This window comes from Triturus cristatus, chromosome 11 (genome assembly GCF_964204655.1).
Source record: "Triturus cristatus chromosome 11, aTriCri1.1, whole genome shotgun sequence".
Lineage (NCBI taxonomy): Eukaryota > Metazoa > Chordata > Amphibia > Caudata > Salamandridae > Triturus > Triturus cristatus.
In genome coordinates, this window is record NC_140594.1 from 940,403,953 (window position 1) to 940,422,939 (window position 18,987).

At 42.9% G+C, this 18,987-nt stretch overlaps 1 protein-coding gene across 1 annotated transcript in view; it reads left to right on the forward strand.

Annotated features, from left to right (window-relative positions):
- ADGRA2 (adhesion G protein-coupled receptor A2) overlaps positions 1-18,987 on the forward strand; it is a 511,074-nt gene that overhangs the window by 382,037 nt on the left and 110,050 nt on the right. The window contains exons 3-5 of the mRNA XM_085634945.1: positions 3,675-3,746; positions 4,463-4,534; positions 5,119-5,190. Coding sequence (XP_085491071.1) covers positions 3,675-3,746; positions 4,463-4,534; positions 5,119-5,190 — 216 coding nt within the window. The remainder of the gene's footprint in view (positions 1-3,674; positions 3,747-4,462; positions 4,535-5,118; positions 5,191-18,987) is intronic.

Here is an 18,987-nt window from a genome sequence, read left to right on the forward strand (position 1 = left end):
GGCACATGGACACTGTATGAGGCGCTTTGACACATTGATACTGTGAGGCACTTGGGCACATGGACACTGTGAGGCACTTGGGCACATGGACACTGTATGAGGCGCTTTGACACATTGATACTGTGAGGCACTTGGGCACATGGACACTGTGAGGCACTTGGGCACATGGACACTGTATGAGGTGCTTTGACACATGGATATTGTGAGGCACTTGGGCACATGGACACTGTGAGGGACTTGGGCACATGGACACTGTATGAGGCGCTTTGACACATGGATACTGTGAGGCACTTGGGCACATGGACACTGTATGAGGCGCTTTGACACATGGACACTGTGAAGGCACTTGGGCACATGGACACTGTGAAGGCACTTGGGCACATGGACACTGTATGAGGCGCTTCGACACATGGATACTGTGAGGCACTTGGGCACATGGACACTGTGAGGCACTTGGGCACATGGACACTGTATGAGGCGCTTTGACACATGGAGACTGTATGAGGCGCTTCGACACTTGGATACTGTGAGGCGCTTGGGCACATGGACTCTCTGTGAGGTGCTTGGGCACATGGACACTGTGTGAGGCGCTTCGACACATGGATACTGTGAGGCGCTTGGGCACATGGACACTGTGTGAGGTGCTTGGGCACATGGACACTGAGTGAGGCACTTGAGCACATGGATCAATTACAAAGATAGTGGTATTTTCTTTACAATAGGGAAGGCGCTCCTGGAAAATTTCACTCCAAATAGCTATTATGGATAGGTGTTTGGTGTGGTGCTAAAAGGGGAGAGGAGAACCACCAAACTCTTCCAACAAGACTGTGGCTAGAAGCTACAGTACACACATAAATACAAAACCCTTAGCACACAACATAAATAACATCATAGTGTCCTTCATATCAGGATTCCAAAAAAAACAATCAATTCAGAAATAATTTTTTGATGCGAGACTTGTTCTTATTGGTTTTCTTCTAGGTACTTCTTTAATAACAAGAACTGTGATTCGGTAGAAAAGCCAATGCCAAATGCCAACATGTGTTTCGTCGCCTTCTCAATTTACATGCGACTTTTTCAAGGCTAAATAAGAAATAATGAATCACAGTAAATACTTGATAACAATAATCCTATTCATCTCTTAGGTAGAAAGCACCTACATTCCTCCACTGTGACCAAATACAGTTGTGCAAAAGTACATTCTGAATTTGCACTGACATGGTGAGGAAAGTGGCTACGCAGAAAACATATGAGTTAATCATTGGGCATAAAAGGATAAAAAACTTGCAAAAGTGTGGACAAAATGTAAGTCCAAGTGTCAAATTTATTGTAAGTCACAACTATAAATTTGTGCGGTGACAATCATAGCAACAAGAACCTCTATGAAACCGACACACGTGAGTGCCCTGCCACCCACGCGTGTATTAACATCAAATTTCACCAACCTGTATCTGCTGCAATCCGTATAACTGCGGGGTAAACAAACATAATCTATATAAGTATCCATGCTAAAAATAAACTACCAACAATATCCCAAATAGTCTTAAGTTCATGGCCAATTAACACTTACTTAACGTGTGGTGTTAATTCCGACCCACGTGGACACTGAGTGAGGCACTTGAGCACATGAACACTGTGAGGCACTTGGGCACATGGACATTGTGTGAGACGCTTGGGCACATGGACATTGTGTGAGGTGCTTGGGCACATGGACACCGTGTGAGGCACTTCGGCACATGGTCACTGTGTGAGGTAATTGAGCACATGGACACTTTGTGAGGCGCTTAAGTACATGGACACTGTATGAGGCACTTGCACACAGGGACACTGTATGAGGTGCTTTGACACATGGACTCTGTATGAGGCGCTTCGACACATGGACACTGTGTGAGTTGGTTGGGCACATGGACATTGTGTGAGTTGGTTGGGCACATTGACATTGTGTGAGGCACATGGGCACATGGACACTGTGTGAGGCTCTTTGACACATGGATACTGTATGAGACACTTGGACACTGTGTGAGGTGCTTGGGCACATGCACACTGTGTGAGGCGCTTTGGCACATGGACAATGTGTGAGGCACTTGGGCACATGCACTCTGTATGAGGCGTTTTGACACATGGACACTGTGTGAGGTGCTTGGGCACATGGCCACTGTGTTAGGTGCTTGGGCACATGCACACTGTGTGAGGTACTTGAGCACATGGAGACTGTGTGAGGTGCTTCGACACATGGACACTGTGTGAGGTGCTTGAGCACATGGACATTGTGAGATGCTTGAGCACATGGACACTGTGAGGTGCGTAGGCACATTGACAGTGTATGAGGCACTTGGGCACATGGACACTATATGAAGGGCTTGAGCACATGGACACTGTGAGGTGCTTAGGCACATGGACACTGTGTGAGGCACTTAGGCACATGGACACTGTGTGAGGTGCTTGGGCACATGGACATTGTGTGAGGTGCTTGGGCACATGGACACAGTGTGAGGCGCTTGTGCACAGGGACACTGAGTGAGGCACTTGGGCACATGGACACTGTGTGTGGCGCTTGAGCACATGGACACTGTATGAGGCGCTTTGACACATGGACACTGTGTGAGGCGCTTGAGCACATGGAGACTGTATGAAGCGCTTGAGCACATGGACACTGTGTGAGGCACTTGAACACATGGACACTGTGTGAGGCACTTGAACACATGGACACTGTATGAGGCGCTTGAGCACATGGACAGTGTATGAGGCGCTTGAGCACATTGACAGTGTATGAGGCACTTGGGCACATGGACACTATATGAAGGGCTTGAGCACATGGACACTGTATGTGGTGCTTCGACACATTGACACTGTGTGAGGCACTTGGTCACATGGACACTGTGAGAGGCGCTTCAACACATGGACATTGTGTGAGGCGCTTGACCACATGAACACTGTGTGAGGTACTTGACCATATGGACACTGTGTGAGGTGCTTGGTGAAATGGAAACTGTGTGAGGCGCTTGGGCACATGGACACTGTGCGAGGTGCTTGGGCACATGGACACTGTGCAAGGTGCTTGGGCAGATGGACACTGTGCAAGGCACTTGAGCACATGGACAATGTGTTAGGTGCTTCGACACATGGACACTGGGGTGCTTGGGCACATGGACACTGTATGAGGCTCTTGAGCACTTGGACACTGTGTGAGGCACTTCAGAACATGGCCACTGTGTGAGGTGCTTAAGCACATGGACACTGTGTGAGGTGTTTGGGCACATGGACCCCGTGTAAGGAGCTTCAACACATGGACAATGTATGAGGCCCTTGGGCACATGGACGAAGTATGTGGGAATTAGCCACATGGTCACAGAATGAGGCTCTTATGTCCCTGGACATAGTGTGAGGAGCTTTGTCAATGTCATAGGGTGAAGAGCAAACTTCAGTCAACCACATTACCTTTCTGTTCCTCATGTTATCACCTTTCATTTGCACTATAGCCCAAGTGCTTAGAAATGATTAAGCTCATAGTGTGCATCATGTAAAACCGTAAAACCATAGTGTGTAACTTGTGTTTGTAAAGTGTCATGGTGAACAACACTAGATTGTAAATGCCCTCTATGGAAAAGGATGAAAGAATGAATTATTGCCTGTTACCACCTCTCACCGACTCTACCCTATTTCCTTGTCTGCAGAGACCTCAAGAACAACCTGATCAGCACCCTGGAGCATGGCGTCTTTCTGGGCTTGGCCGAACTGAAGCGACTGTAAGTTGGGGATCCCTCTGGGTAGAAACTGGGAATCATGGGGGTGTTAGCCATTGCTCTTCTACTCATGAAGCGCAGGTCCCCATCTTTTTGCTGCTGAATTCTGCATCCAAGCCATGTGGAGGGACTCTCCCCCTACTGCCCCCAACTGCAGCAGCCTTGTGCTTCTCAAGAGTGTGGAGGTATCCAGGGTGAAGTGAAGTGAACTGTGCTCATGGGCTGCAGGGTGCCTTCTCGCAGACCCAGAGCTCGCACGACGGAATCACGCACCCTGATTCCTCTCTCAACTCGTCTGCCATGTCCTTGCTCCTTCTGACTATCTCTCCTGTCTGTCTGTCTCTTCCTCTCCCTCCTTGGTTCACCTCTAATCAGTCTGTTTACATGTCCCTCCTTCACTGTCCTTCCTCCCTGTCCCCACTGACCACCCTCCTGTCTCGCTGTATTCCTCATGTGGATGTATTACTTGAACAACTCGGGGTTGCTACATAAGGACTAGCTGGCCCGCTCAGTTTGCCCACTTCCTTGTCTACTCTCGAGGAGTTAGAGTGAGGAAGAGGTGGGCACATATCCGGAATTAGTCTGGCATCTCAGTCACTCTTCCACAGTCAGTTGCTCTTCTAGATTTAGCGGCATGTCAGGATATTTCTCTATTGTCCAGCGTGTCGGACAACACTTTGTGGATAAGATCGATCTAATTTTGTATTTTTTTCCTACAGAGACCTGTCGAATAACCGAATTGGGTGTCTCGCCGCTGCCCTATTCCGTGGCCTTGTCAGCCTCACACGCCTGTAAGTGAAACTGTAAAAAAGCCCTGAGCTTTCCCACCCATGAAAAGAAGGTAAGCTTGGGGCAGGCAGCTACAACTTCCTGAGCTCAAGGGAGGCTCTTTGATTGGCTGTCAATCCCCATGTGCTTTTTGTTAATTGGTTTATTGATCCACAATTAGCATTTCCCCAAAACACATATACACAAAGATTAAAAGGCACATCACATTAGTGCATTGAATAGTTATTTAGAGAATAAGTGAGAAAGTTGGCATTTGATTAATGGAGACCAGGACTAACAACTTGACAGTTATGTACATATGGTACATGTAGCCTTTTGTTCCATTCTTTGAATCAGCAGGATTAATCCGGTTCGAGATTGAAGCAAACTGGATTAACTGGTCAGTTCCTAAACAGATCAACTCAAGGAGGTGGATTTTACCATCCAATGGTCCACAAAATACCTAATTACTTTGTCTGAACTTCAGAATCATCACCAACCAATTCAGCTTTATGGCAAGCTAAAGACAGTTGAGCAGTGGGTAGTGTAAATAATGCTTTCCCCATGATCTTCAGTTGATGTTTGTGCATTCTCAACTTTCCTGTAGGAATCTGTCTGGAAACATATTCTCCAGCCTGCTGCCTGGGACCTTTGATGAATTACCATCTCTCAAGCATGTGTAAGTATTTCAGAGAATGCTTTAGTAAGATACCTCATTGAGGATAGGTGCTCAATGCTGCGGTCAGTGTGTTTTAAAGTAAGGTAAAAAAGTATACCCTCCCTGTATTTAATGCAATAATATCACATGACAGCCATATCACATTCACAACATTTTCAATGTAAGGAGATGTGGAGTTACAAAGAGTATATATATTTATGCATATTTCTCTTGGTGAAACAGTGGTAGGCAGTTCAGTGGATGCAATATTTTTGTAGGGTGAGAGGGTCCAACTTGATAAAAGGTGAACAACAACTTGTAAAACACTACAGCCTCTTAGGGGGCATCATCCACAGGTACCAGGTGCTCCTATAAAGGTTGGTTCTGCAACCAAGTAGGAGAGGAAGGATGAGAGGAACAAAATATCACTATATGTCCAGGGCATTGAAACCCTTGCTCCTCACTTGAACATATATGCCATGGTACAACATAATGTAAGTTCAGAATAGATCCAGTCTTGCCTTATACTGCTGCTCCTGCTGGCAATTGAAATATTATTATGGTTCTTGCAGCTTCTTGCATATTTGGTGTCAGTGGGCAGAACACCCATTGGAATGTTTCTTGTTCCCCTTCCTGATCCAGCCAAAGCTGAAGCCTCCATGGCTTCCCCGGTATCCGGGGGCTGTGGACTTCCCTGTTGAAATGACTTGCCCAAAATTACAACCACAATCATGGGATGTCATCCTGGACCCCACATGTAAAAATGACTGCAGGCTCCAGGATCCCATGATTGTGGGTGCCCTTTTGGAAAATCTGTCTACTCCTGGATCTCAAAGCTTTGGATCCATTGCACGATGGACTGGGCCCATTGGGATTCTAGGACTGTGTGCCCCACGAAGGCCCCTCAGATCTCATGGTTCCTAATATCCTGCAGCAAGGACTGACCACTCCTGGTCAAATATGCTCCTCTGTGGGGAGGCCTGCTGACCATGAGAGTCCATGGTTGAGACTCATTTTAGAAATGTCAGGACCCTCTGAGATGGCTCGGAACCTTCCGCTCCACTGGTGGAAAGTATTATAGCTTTCTACATCCTGCGAATGTATGTAACTCTTGTGGGAAACACTGATCCCTATTGAATTATAGGGTTGCTACGGCCCCTATCGAAAGGAATGAGCTTTCTGGGATTGCATGGCTTGGTGCACCCCTTGCTGAAAGAGCAGATACCCATCTGCTTCTTTTTTGCATGCTCTATTACATCTCTGAGATTGTTTCCCACATATGGTGTGGTACTTGAAAACTGTTATCAGAGTGGTGTATCGTGTATATATTGTATCTTAAGTATCTTCTACAAAATATTGTCACATTGAAGTAAATTATAGAAAATCTACACCCAATGGGATAATATGTTTTAAATCATATTCATATTCATAACGTGATATTTATGTCAATTTATCTGTATTGAATATTCTGACATAAAGCCTCTGCACACTGACCAAGATGATCATCATGCTGTAAAAGTGTCAGGAGGCTTCTAATGAGTGGCCCACCCTTCAACATTAATAGTAAATAGTTAATTTATCCTGATGGATTTGCATATAAAGTTTAAGCCATGGTCTGGCTTTAGTAAAAAACTTTTGTTTTGAATTAAAAAAAAACCACATATACTGTACATTCCTACTGAATGAAGCTTTCATTAAGCCCTTCTCATCCCCTGGTCTGCTGTAGCGGCATTCACATTTTGCTTCCACTCACTGCTGCATACAGCATGCATCTATAGTTAAGTGAAGTAACTATAACTGTGCCCTAAAGTAACTAACTGCTTGGGTCAGTCGTCTTCAGTCGCCTTCAATTGAGATGATTAGTTTAGAGCCGGCCGTAACAAGCATCAATTTTATAGTTAAATCCTTCCAGATGCCTGTAGGCTTTTTGCAAGCCATTAAAACGCCCCTAAAAAACTTACCTTGAGGGCCTTTATGCATGATTATCTAAATGCTCTTACCTTTTCAAATCTATTATTCCATTTAGCTGCCCAATTAAACCTGTCAAAAGTAGAAATTTTTGCAACCAATTTGATCAATCTTCTGGCTTTGAAGTTGAAAAAACTCACGAAATTCAAAAGTTATCAAAGCGATTTTGAACATTGTAGTAACCTTTTGTCCAGATTTGGAGAAAGTAAGAAACAACTATATTGCCCCAATATGGATGAAATATTCCAGTGGTACATATGAGGAGGCTTTATTTCTTATGATGAATCCTCCATCTGTAAATGTCTGTTACAGACTGAAAAGTTTTTTCGCCTCATTTTAAAATCTGTAAATATGGTTATGTGGGTATTTTTCAAACAGTCAATCAGGATAGTAGAGTGTCATTTATTTAAATATTAATTGTTGGATGAAAGGTGATATGAGGGCATTTTATACTGTGGTAGATTATTAGTATGTTTATAAATGCACTTTATGAATAAATATCAATATGTCGTTTTTAGAATGAGGTGTGTTCTTTTTTTAATGCACATTGACACTTTCTAAAATATTACCTGCTGTAGGAGAGATGATATAAGGTCTTTTTATATTGACATTCTTGAAGGTTGTTAGTATTCTTATAATGTCTTTCAGAGTTAACGTGGATTATTATCCTGTTTTACATTGAAGTTTCATAGGATGAACACTTTTTATATATAATATGTATATTAAGGCACTTTTTATGCAGATGTCCGGATTAGATATGTGGGTTGACATTTTGCAAGTTGTATTTGTATTTTGGAATATATTTTTGTATTTTATTGAACACCCTACTATGATGCTTTTTATACGTAAAGTATGTTTCTGTGGATCCACTACTATGTGTGTTGAATAAATGAATAAAAATACCTATCTCACGCCACCTCCATGCATAGTGTTGTCATCAATGATGTAATTTCAGATGTTGCAGTGATGTTATCAATGATGTTACAGAACATGTCATGAGTGGTGTAATGTGGGAGGTAATTCACATTGAATGTCGATAGTTAGGAGAGGGGAGCTGCACGCCCCCTCCCCTAATTGTCAGGATCGACCCTGGGAGATGGGATCCCCAGGGCCCCTATATGGTATGCAGACCCTCCCTTCTTAATAAGTAGGCTAACAGGGAATAGGATCCCTGTGCCTGAAAAAGCCTTTGGGAGGGGTGCAGAGTGCCCCAACCTATAAAAAAATACATCCACTGACACCATGGGCCCTGGCCCATCCCGTGGGCTAATTTTTAAAACGATGGGATCTCGCATTTTTTTTTCTTGTAGCCGAGGATCTGTTTTATTTTCCGCATATCCATGGAGCATAGAAAATATATATATATGTTTTTGGCACCAGGGAGGGTCCCCCACACCTGGTATATTGGGGAAGGGTATCCCTACTCTGCCCCCCCCCTTTATGTTGTTAAAGTTTTTTTCAAGACAGGGGACTGAGTCATGAGTCCCAAAATGGTTGCCATCACATTTTTGTTGATGCGGCGGCAGCCAATCATTCTTATCTCAAGATATATGTATGTATGTATATATGTGTATATATCCGTGTGTGGCAGGTAAAAGCTGAGGATTCCGCGGATACCAAGATGTGTGTGTATATATATATCTATATATATATATATATATATCCAAATATATATATCCAAAACAACCTCCAGCAAGCAGAAGGAAGGGGCCACGCGAGGAAATCAGGAAAATGTCTTTATTGTAAAGCATAACTGGCATAATGCATTTCGGCTTGATTGCCTTCCTCAGATGCCGCTGCCAAACTGAAACACAACCACGCCTCCACTTTTAAACATCCTGCATTCCGCCCCCAATTAGGAGCTAGCACCTCCCCAAACATGTGATCATCCACCATGTGGCAGCACTGTAAGTACTACAACACCCAGAATGCTCCATACCTGGGCGGGTGGTACGTGGGGAGCCAATCAAAACAAACGCGTTTCGGCGTTAGCCTTCGTCAGTGTCTGAGAAGGCTAACGTCGAAACGCGTTTGTTTTGATTGATATCTCGCAATAAATCCAAAGGCCGATTCACCCTAACGGGAGTGCTGGTCTTAATTTACAATTGTAAGGAGCTGGATACGTTAGCGGTCTGCCACCGCTGGACCGGGCACCCGCTCTCGAGTGCGGACACGAAGGCAGATACGGAGCAGCAATATATATATATATATATATATATATATATATATATATATATATATTCACTGAAAAAACCCTAGGTTTCAGGCACGTTATAGTTAGGAAATAGCATTTAAAAAAACCTTAGAAATTCACAGAAAAAACCATAGGTTTCAGGGGCGTTATAGTTAGCTGGACTTTTCACTCGTACAAAACCATTGAAATTCTCCCGTTATAGTTAGTTCAGCTAACTATAACTCGCGCGCACGCAATGCACTGCTGATGACGTCACATATTACATCACTCATGACATGGTCAGTGACATCACTTATGACATCACTGATGACATCTCAAATGACATCACTGATGACATCACTGATGACATCATCAAGTGAATGTGTGTTTTTCTGAAAATTACATATGTTTTATATATGTATATCTCAAGGTCGATGGAAGAATAAATGGGGATATAAGTGTCTAAATGGATGATTTTTTTTTTTAAATTGATTGTATAACTGACTGATTAAGTGTATCTTAGTGAATACATGGCTTAGTGAGTAATGTTTAAATATGTAAATATCTGTATCAGTCTCTCACTTTGTGTATAAGTGGCTGCATGGGTTGGTGAGTAGCTACATGAGTGTCTATATAGGTTATTAGTTGGTTTTTTGAGTATCAGTATGAGTGTCTGAGTGTCTGTATGGTTCGGTGGGGGGTATTACGTAGTGCATAGGTGCATGAATGAGTGACTCACTGTTTGTATGTGTTGAAGACAGCATGTGTGCAGGACTGTATGGGTGGATGAGTGTGTGCATGGGTGTGTTAGTGAGTGAATGACTGTCTCAATAGTGTCTTTATGAGTAACTACATATGTTTTAAACTAGTATATGTGACTATTGGTGTATATAAGTGAGTATATGTGAGAGTGAGAGATTGGAAGAGTTCCTGTATGAATAAGTATGTGTTTCTATAAGTGATTGTTTAAAAGACTAAGTATGTGTAAGTTTCTGTAGCAGTAAGTGTGGTGGTGTGTGTATAACTGTATATGCAAGTAAATGGATGTTTGATTCGTTATTAGCATGAGTGACTATGTGTGTGAGTAACTCTATGGATGAGTGGCATTGTGTAACAGGATGTACAGGTGTATAAGTACATATGATGAGTGAGTACATGTATGAGTGACTGTATAGGACTGTTGGTGAATGAGTGGATGTGTATGTGGATCTTAGAATTACTGAATAGGTTGTTGTAACTGATATTGGTATGTCCATTGTTTTGAAAATGTTAGTTTCTATTTTTGAATGTGTGTATCAAAGGTTATATTAGGGGGAGAGGAGATCTGCCACTCTATCACAAGGATGATGTCATGAGTGATGTTATTTGAGATGTCATCAGTGATGTCATGAGTGATGTCACTGACCATGTCATGAGTGATGTAATATGTGACGTCATCAGCAGTGCATTGCGTGTGCGCGAGTTATAGTTAGCTGAACTAACTATAACGGGGGAATTTCAATGGTTTTGTACGAGTGAAAAGTCCAGCTAACTAGAACGCCCCTGAAACCTATGGTTTTTTCAGTGAATATATATATATATATATTCACTGAAAAAAAACATAGGTTTCAGAGACGTTATAGTTAGAAATTAGCATTTAAAAAACCTTAGAAATTCCCAGAAAAAACCATAGAAGGCATTGTATGTGAGAGTTGGTGTATATAAATAAGTTTGTGTAAGAGTCAGTGATTGTGAGAGTAAATATATGAATGAGTGTATAATTGTAATGGTGCTTTTTTAACATATTAACGATGAGTTACTATGTGTTTGAATAAATGAGGTGTCGTTGGATAATTGTGTAAGTGAGTAAATTTAAGTGCGATACATTTTTTTCATGAGTGAGTAGGATGACTGCATAACCGACTAAGATGACTGCTGATGTGTCAATGTCTATATATGTGTATAAGTGCATTTGATAGTGTTCTATTAATTAATGACTGCATGTATAGATGATTCTGTTCTTGAATGGGTAGTTGTGTGTGTAGACTTAGGAATCAGTGAGTGGGTATGTAGTAACTGGTATTGGTGTGTCAATGGTTTCAAATATGGTACTCTGTATTTTACAGTGAGTGATGAAAGGTTATACTAGTGTATGATGTGGTATATCGGATTGTCAAGTGGATGATGTCATCAGTGATGTCATTTGAGATGTCATCAGTGATGTCACTGACCATGTCATGAATGATGCAATATGTGACATCATCAGCAGTGCATTGCGGGCGCGTGAGTTATAGTTAGCAGAACTAATTATAACGGAGGAATTTCTATGGTTTTGTACGAGTGAAATGGGCAGCTAACTATAACACCCCTGAAACCTATGTTTTTTTCTGTGAATTTCTAAGGTTTTTTAAATGCTAATTTCTAACTATAACGTCTCTGAAACCGCTGTTTTTTTTCAGTGAATTTCAAAGGTTTTTTAAATGCTAACTTTTAAGTGTGATAGTAGTTATATCTATTTTTTTGTACTGATTTTCTACAGTTTTTTAACTGTTTATTTATAAATATTTTATTCATTAAATAACATTATATATTTTTCTGAAAATTGCAAAAAAACATTTTTTAATTAAAACTGAAATATTGATTAATTTTCTTGTTTTCATTTTTTATCTTAATTAAGGGTGGGCGTAGTTCGCGAAGTAGCACTTCGCGAAGCTACGCAAAGTGAAGTTCGCACTACGCGAGCTACGCGTAGCACTTCGCGAACTGCGAAGTAACATGTTCGCACTGTGCAAGATGTTGTTTTCAATGATTGCACAGTGCGGACAAGCAACCGGCACTGTGCAATCATTGAAAATGGCATCTTGCACAGTGCGAGCTGTAGTTTTCTGCTGCTCGAGTAGATTTTTACTCGAGCTGCAGCTTCCTCAACGCGAACTGGTAGTTTCTCATCGCGAGCGGTCGCGAGCATACGCGACCCCTCGCAATGAGAAACCTGACCTTCTCGCGTTGGGAATCTCGCCGGGAGGTTTATTTTCCATGCTCGCGATCGCGAACAAGGAAAAAGTCTCGCCAGGATGTCATTTTGCTTGCTCGCGGTCGCCAACTTGACGTTGAGGACCGCGAGCAAGCAAAAAATGACCGCAGCACTACGCAACACTACGCTACGCGTGTTCGCACTGTGCTACGTGCAGTTCGCGTAGCGCGAAGTAGCGCGAACTTCGCAAACTACGCGAGCGTAGCGTAGTGCTTCGCCCAGGCCTAATCTTAATATATTTATATCATTTTCTTAAAACAAAATTCCAATTTTTTTCGCAGTCGCGCACTCAAAGTGTACACATCACGGTGGGTGCGCGCATTCTAGCCGCCATTTTAGAAAAGTCATGAAGGATCCGCGTATGGTGTGCGACGGCTGCGTGTTTTTCAGTTACATCATATACATTTAATATCACGTGATATGCGCGATTGGTATGCGACCAGTCTGCAACTCCTGCTCCCGCGCATTCGCGACACATGCGCATTACGGTACGAGATGTTTGCGCGATTGCGGGTCCCGCGTGACATCATATACGCGCTGGGGCGCGCTGGGAGCGCGACTCCCGCAAAAAATTTATGTTCCAAAATGATATGTATGTGTCTTTAATATACATATTAAGGCAAGAGATTATGTAAGATATTCATCAAAATAATATATTTGTACTTATAAGAAACTTATATTATTTTTAAATATATTTTCGTGAAGTCGGGTGCGTGCGTCGTGAGTGCAGAAAACCAGGTCAGCAGAGCTGCTGTAGAGCCAGAGAACCAGGTCAGCAGAGCTGCTCTAGAGCCTAAGAACTAGGTCAGTAGAGCTGCTGTAGAGTCAGAGAACCAGGTCAGCAGAGCTGCTGTAGAGCCAGAGAAACCAGGTCAGCAGAGCTGCTTTAGAGGGAGAGAACCAGGTCAGCAGAGCTGCTTTAGAGCCAGAGAACCAGGTCAGCAGAGCTACTCTAGAGCCAGAGAACCAAATCAGCAGAGCTGCTTTAGAGCCATAGAACCAGGTCAGCAGAGCTGCTTTAGAGCCAGAGAACCAGGTTAGCAGAGCTGCTTTAGAGCCAGAGAACCAGGTCAGCAGAGCTACTCTAGAGCCAGAGAACCAAATCAGCAGAGCTGCTTTAGAGCCATGGAACCAGGTCAGCAGAGCTGCTTTAGAGCCAGAGAACCAGGTCAGTAAAGCTGCTCTAGAGCCTAAGAACCAGGTCAACAGAGCTGCTCTAGAGCCAGAGAAACCAGGTCAGTAGAGCTGCTTTAGAGGGAGAGAACCAGGTCAGCAGAGCTTCTATAGAGCCAGAGAACCATGTCAGCAGAAGTGCTTCAGAGCCATAGAACTGGGTCAACTGAGCTGCTTTAGAGCCAGAGAACCAGGTCTGCAGAGCTGTTGTAGAGCCAGAGAACTAGATCAGCAGAGCTGCTCTGAAGAACTAGGTCAGCAGAGCTGCTCTAGAGCCAGAGCACCAGGTCAGCAGACCTGCTGTAGAGCCAGAGAAACCAGGTCAGCAGAGCTGCTTTAGAGAGAGAGAACCAGGTCAGCAGAGCTGCTTTAGAGCCAGAGAACCAGGTCAGCAGAGCTGCTCTAGCTGACACTGACTGACTGACACTGACTGACACTGACTGACTTACACTGACTGACACTGATTGACACTGATTGACTGACACTGATTGACTGACACTGATTGACTGACACTGATTGACTGACACTGACTGACTGACACTGATTGACTGACACTGACTGACTAACACTGATTGACTGACACTGACAGACACTGATTGACTGACACTGACAGACTGACTGACACTGACTGACTGACATTGACTGACACTGACTGACTACTCTCTACTACTCTACTACTGACTCACTACTACTCTCTACTACTCTCTCTCTACTACTCACTCTCTACTACTCTACTACTCTACTACTCACTCTCAACTACTCACTCTCTACTACTCTACTACTCACTCTCTACTACTCACTCGCTACTACTCTCTACTACTCACTCTCTACTACTCACTCTCTACTACTCACTCTCTACTACTCACGCTCTACTACTCTCTACTACTCACTCTCTACTACTCTCTACTATTCACTCTCTACTACTCACTCTCTACTACTCACTCTACTACTTTCTACTACTCTCTACCACTCACTCTCTACTACTCTACTACTCACTCTCTACTACTCTCTACTACTCACTCGCTACTACTCTCTACTACTCACTCTCTACTACACTCTCTACTTCTCTCTCTACTACTCTCTACTATTCACTCTCTACTACTCACTCTCTACTACTCTCTGCTGCTCTCTAGCACTCACTCTCTACTACTCTACTACTCTCTCTCTACTACTCACTCTCTACTACTCTCTCTACTACTCACTCTCTACTACTCACTCTCTACTACTCACGCTCTACTACTCACTCTCTACTACTCACTCTCTACTACTCACTCTCCACTACTCACTCTCCACTACTCACTCTCCACTACTCACTCTCCACTACTCACACTCTACTACTCACTCTCTACTACTCACTCTCTACTACTCTCTGCTACTCACTCTCTGCTACTCACTCTCTACTACTCACTCTCTACTACTCGCTCTTCTACTCACTCTACTATTCTCTACTACTCTATCCTACTCTCTACTACTCACTCTCTACTACTCACTCTCTACTACTCACTCTCTACTACTCACTCTCTACTACTCTCTACTGCTCACTCTCCACTACTTATTCTCTACTACTCGCTCTCAACTACTCTCTACTACTCACTCTACTACTCACTCTCTACTACTCTACTACTCTCTCTACTTCTCACTCTCTACTACTCACTCTCTACTACACACTCTCTACTACTTGCTCTCTGCTACTCACTCTCTACTACTCTCTACTACTCACTCTCTAATGAAATAGAAGAGGATTTGAGAAGTCACTCAAAATGTGCCCTAATTTTTCTTCTTTCCTCACTAATCATAATTTGTATGGCAAAATGAACCTCCTCATTGTGTTCCTTTTAAATTACACTACTCACTCTCTACTACTCACTCGCTACTACTTTCTACTACTCACTCTCTACTACTCACTTTCTACTACTCTCTACTACTCTACTACTCTCTACTACTACTCTCTACTACTCACTCTCTACTACTCACTCTCTACTGCTCTCTACTACTCACTCTCTACTACTCTCTACTACTCTCTCTCTACTACTCTCTCTCTACTACTCCCTCTCTACTAATCACTCTACTACTCTCTACTACTCACTCTCTACAACTCACTCTCTACTACTCTACTACTCTCTACTACTCACTCTCTACTACTCACTCTCAACTACTCACTCTACTACTCTCTCTACTACTCACTCTCTACTACTCTCTACTACTCACTCCACTACTCTCTACCACTCACTCTCTACTACTCTCTCTCTACTACTCACTCTCTACTACTCACTCTCTACTACTCTCTACTACTCTCTCTGCTACTCACTCTCTACTACTCTCTACTACTCACTCTCTACTACTCTCTCTACTACTCTCTCTACTACTCACTCTCTACTACTCACTCTCTACTACTCTCTACTACTCTCTCTCTACTACACACTCTACTACACACTCTCTACTACACACTCTCTACTACTCACTCTACTACTCACTCTCTACTACTCCCTACTACTCACTCTACTACTCACTCTCTACTACTCTCTACTACTCACTCTCTACTACTCCACTACTCCCTACTAATCACTCTCTACTATTCACTCTGTACTACTCTCTACTACTCACTCTCTACTACTCTCTACTACTCACTCTCTACTACTCTCTCTCTACTACTCACTCTCTACTACTCTCTCTATTACTCTCTACTACTCTATACTACTCACTCTCTACTACTCTCTCTACTACTCTCTCTACTACGCTCTCTACTACTCTCTACTACTCACTCTACTACTCATTCTCTACTACTCATTCTCTACTACTCATTCTCTACTACTCTCTCTCTGCTACTCAGTCTCCACTACTCCCTCTCTACTACTCACTCTCTAATACTCACTCTCTACTACTCTCTACTACTCACTCTCTACTATTCCCTCTACTACTCACTCTCTACTACTCTCTACTACTCTCTACTTCTCACTCTCTACTACTCACTCTCTACTACTCTCTCTACTACTCTCTCCTACTCACTCTCTGCTACTCCCTCTACTACTCTCTACTACTCTCTCTCTACTCTCTATTACTCATCCTCTACTCTCTACCTCTCTACCTTTCTCTACCTCTCTCTCTACTACTCTCTACCTCTCTACCTCTACCTCTCTACCTCTATGTCTCTACCGCCACACCTCTACCTCTCTAGCTCTCTCTACCTCTCTCTACACGCACACATATGCACATATATGCATATGCATTTATATATATGTATGTGTATATATATATATATTACCTACTGGCGGTCGCCAGTAGGTAGTTATAGTTAGGACCACGTTTCCATAGGAAATCCGCAACATTCTATTTTGAATAACTTTGGCGCCGGTCAACGAATCCTCGCGAATTTTTCAAAATAGGTGGGGCGCTACGCTCCGCTCCTACCCTGAAAGTCTCGGGGGGATTCGTCAAGCGGGGGCTGAGATAAAAGGGGGGTCCCAAAACGCATTTTTCCCATGCATTTTTCCATAGGACTTTTAGACAGGGCTACAGCCCGAACGGCTGAACAGAATTTAATGAAATTTGGCAGAGAGGTAGTCCCAGGTCAAGGAAGTGCCTTTTGTAGGTTTGGTGTAAATCTGTTCAGTAGAATCTGAGAAAATAGCCTTTAAATCAATATATATATCTGTGGCAGCTTACCGTGCGCTTACGGTGCGCTTACCGTACGCGTACGGTGGCGTGCGCGAGCGCGATTCTGATTGGCTCTTAGATCTTAGTAAACATTCGAATCGGCCGAAACCAGGAAGCGGCGGCCGCCATTTTCTCTCTCGCACTGAGAGTGATGATGAAAATACAAAGCACAAAAACATGTAAAGGGGCTGTTTAGACAGCGCCCACACACATAGCAATGTTGAGGGAGTCCCCAAAGATCCCCAAGGCCAAAAACGGATTTTTTTTTTTTTCGCCAATTTCGCCGATTACGCTTACCGTACGCGTACGGTAAAAAAATATAAAACAAAAAAAATTATCCACATTCACACCACCCCGTCTGCAAATGGTGTCCGAAGGACACCATTTGTGCATGGCTTATGAAATCATTACAAAAAACCGAAATATAAAAAAAAAAATATTGAAAAAAAAAATTATCCACACTCTCCCCACCCCGTGCCCAAATGGTGTCCGAAGGGCACCATTTGGGCATGGCCCATGTAGCGTAACGTGGGCACGCGGTGCGCGTAGCGCACCGCGTGCCCACCGTGCGTGCACGGCACTAACTGTGTAAAGTGGGCGCGCGGTGCGCGAAGCGCACCGCGCGCACGGAACGAACTGCGTTAAGTGGGCGCGCACGCCACGAATGGCGTAAAGTAACTTAGCATTTAAAAAACCGTACAAATTCACTGAAAAAACCATAGGTTTCACACACGTTATAGTTAGGAATTAGCATTTAAAAAACCTTGCAAATTCACTGAAAAAACCATAGGTTTCACACATGTTATAGTTAGCGGAAATTTTACTGATAAAAAACCAATGAAATTCCCCCGTTATAGTTACTGTAGGCAACTATAACTCACGCGACCGTAATCCTCTGCTGATGACATATGTGTCTTTATGAAAAAAAAATATTTGTAATATATGTATAGCTAAAATTTAATGGAAGAAGACATGGGCAAATAAGTGTCTAAATACAGTATTAGCATCAGCAGAGGATTGCGGTCGCGTGAGTTATAGTTGCCTACAGTAACTATAACGGGGGAATTTCATTGGTTTTTTATCAGTAAAATTTCCGCTAACTATAACATGTGTGAAACCTATGGTTTTTTCAGTGAATATATATATACATACATATATAAACATATATATAATCTGCATATCTATATAAATACAAATATAAATGTATGCATACATATACATATATGCATGTTATGTACATGAAATTTTGAAAAACACTAATAAAAGCAAAGCTAAAAAGCCACCTAATTACAAACAGAATTGCTTTAACTTAAACGAGGGCGAGGCCTATTGCATTTTCAATGCTTGTTTACTTTGGTTCCATCAAGAAGGCATTCAGATGTGACACATTTGCCATAAATTCTGAATGGTAGCACTCTAGTTCCTCATTAGATCACTGTAGTAAAGCTACTGCTCACCAGGGAAGTCTGCTGCTGGCATTCAAAGTGCATGTTTCAGTCTGCATGTCAGAACTTTTTAATGAAATAGAAGAGGATTTGAGAAGTCAAAATGTGCCCTAATTTTTCTTTCTGCAGCTCTAATCATAATTTCTATGGCAAAATGAACCCCCTCATTTTGTTCCTTTGCAAATTAAATGTTTTAAGCGTTACCACTTTATTCCAATCAAGATGGCTTCAGGTGTGCCATACTTTTGTCATAAGTAAGACTGTTAGCGCTCTAGTTGTTCTTTAAAACACTCTGGGATTTCTGTCATTGGGCTATACTTGGGCTACATCTCGGTGATATTTGTGCTACATTTGGGCTCTTTTGTCTCAGGTGGCCATCTTGGGAGACTTGT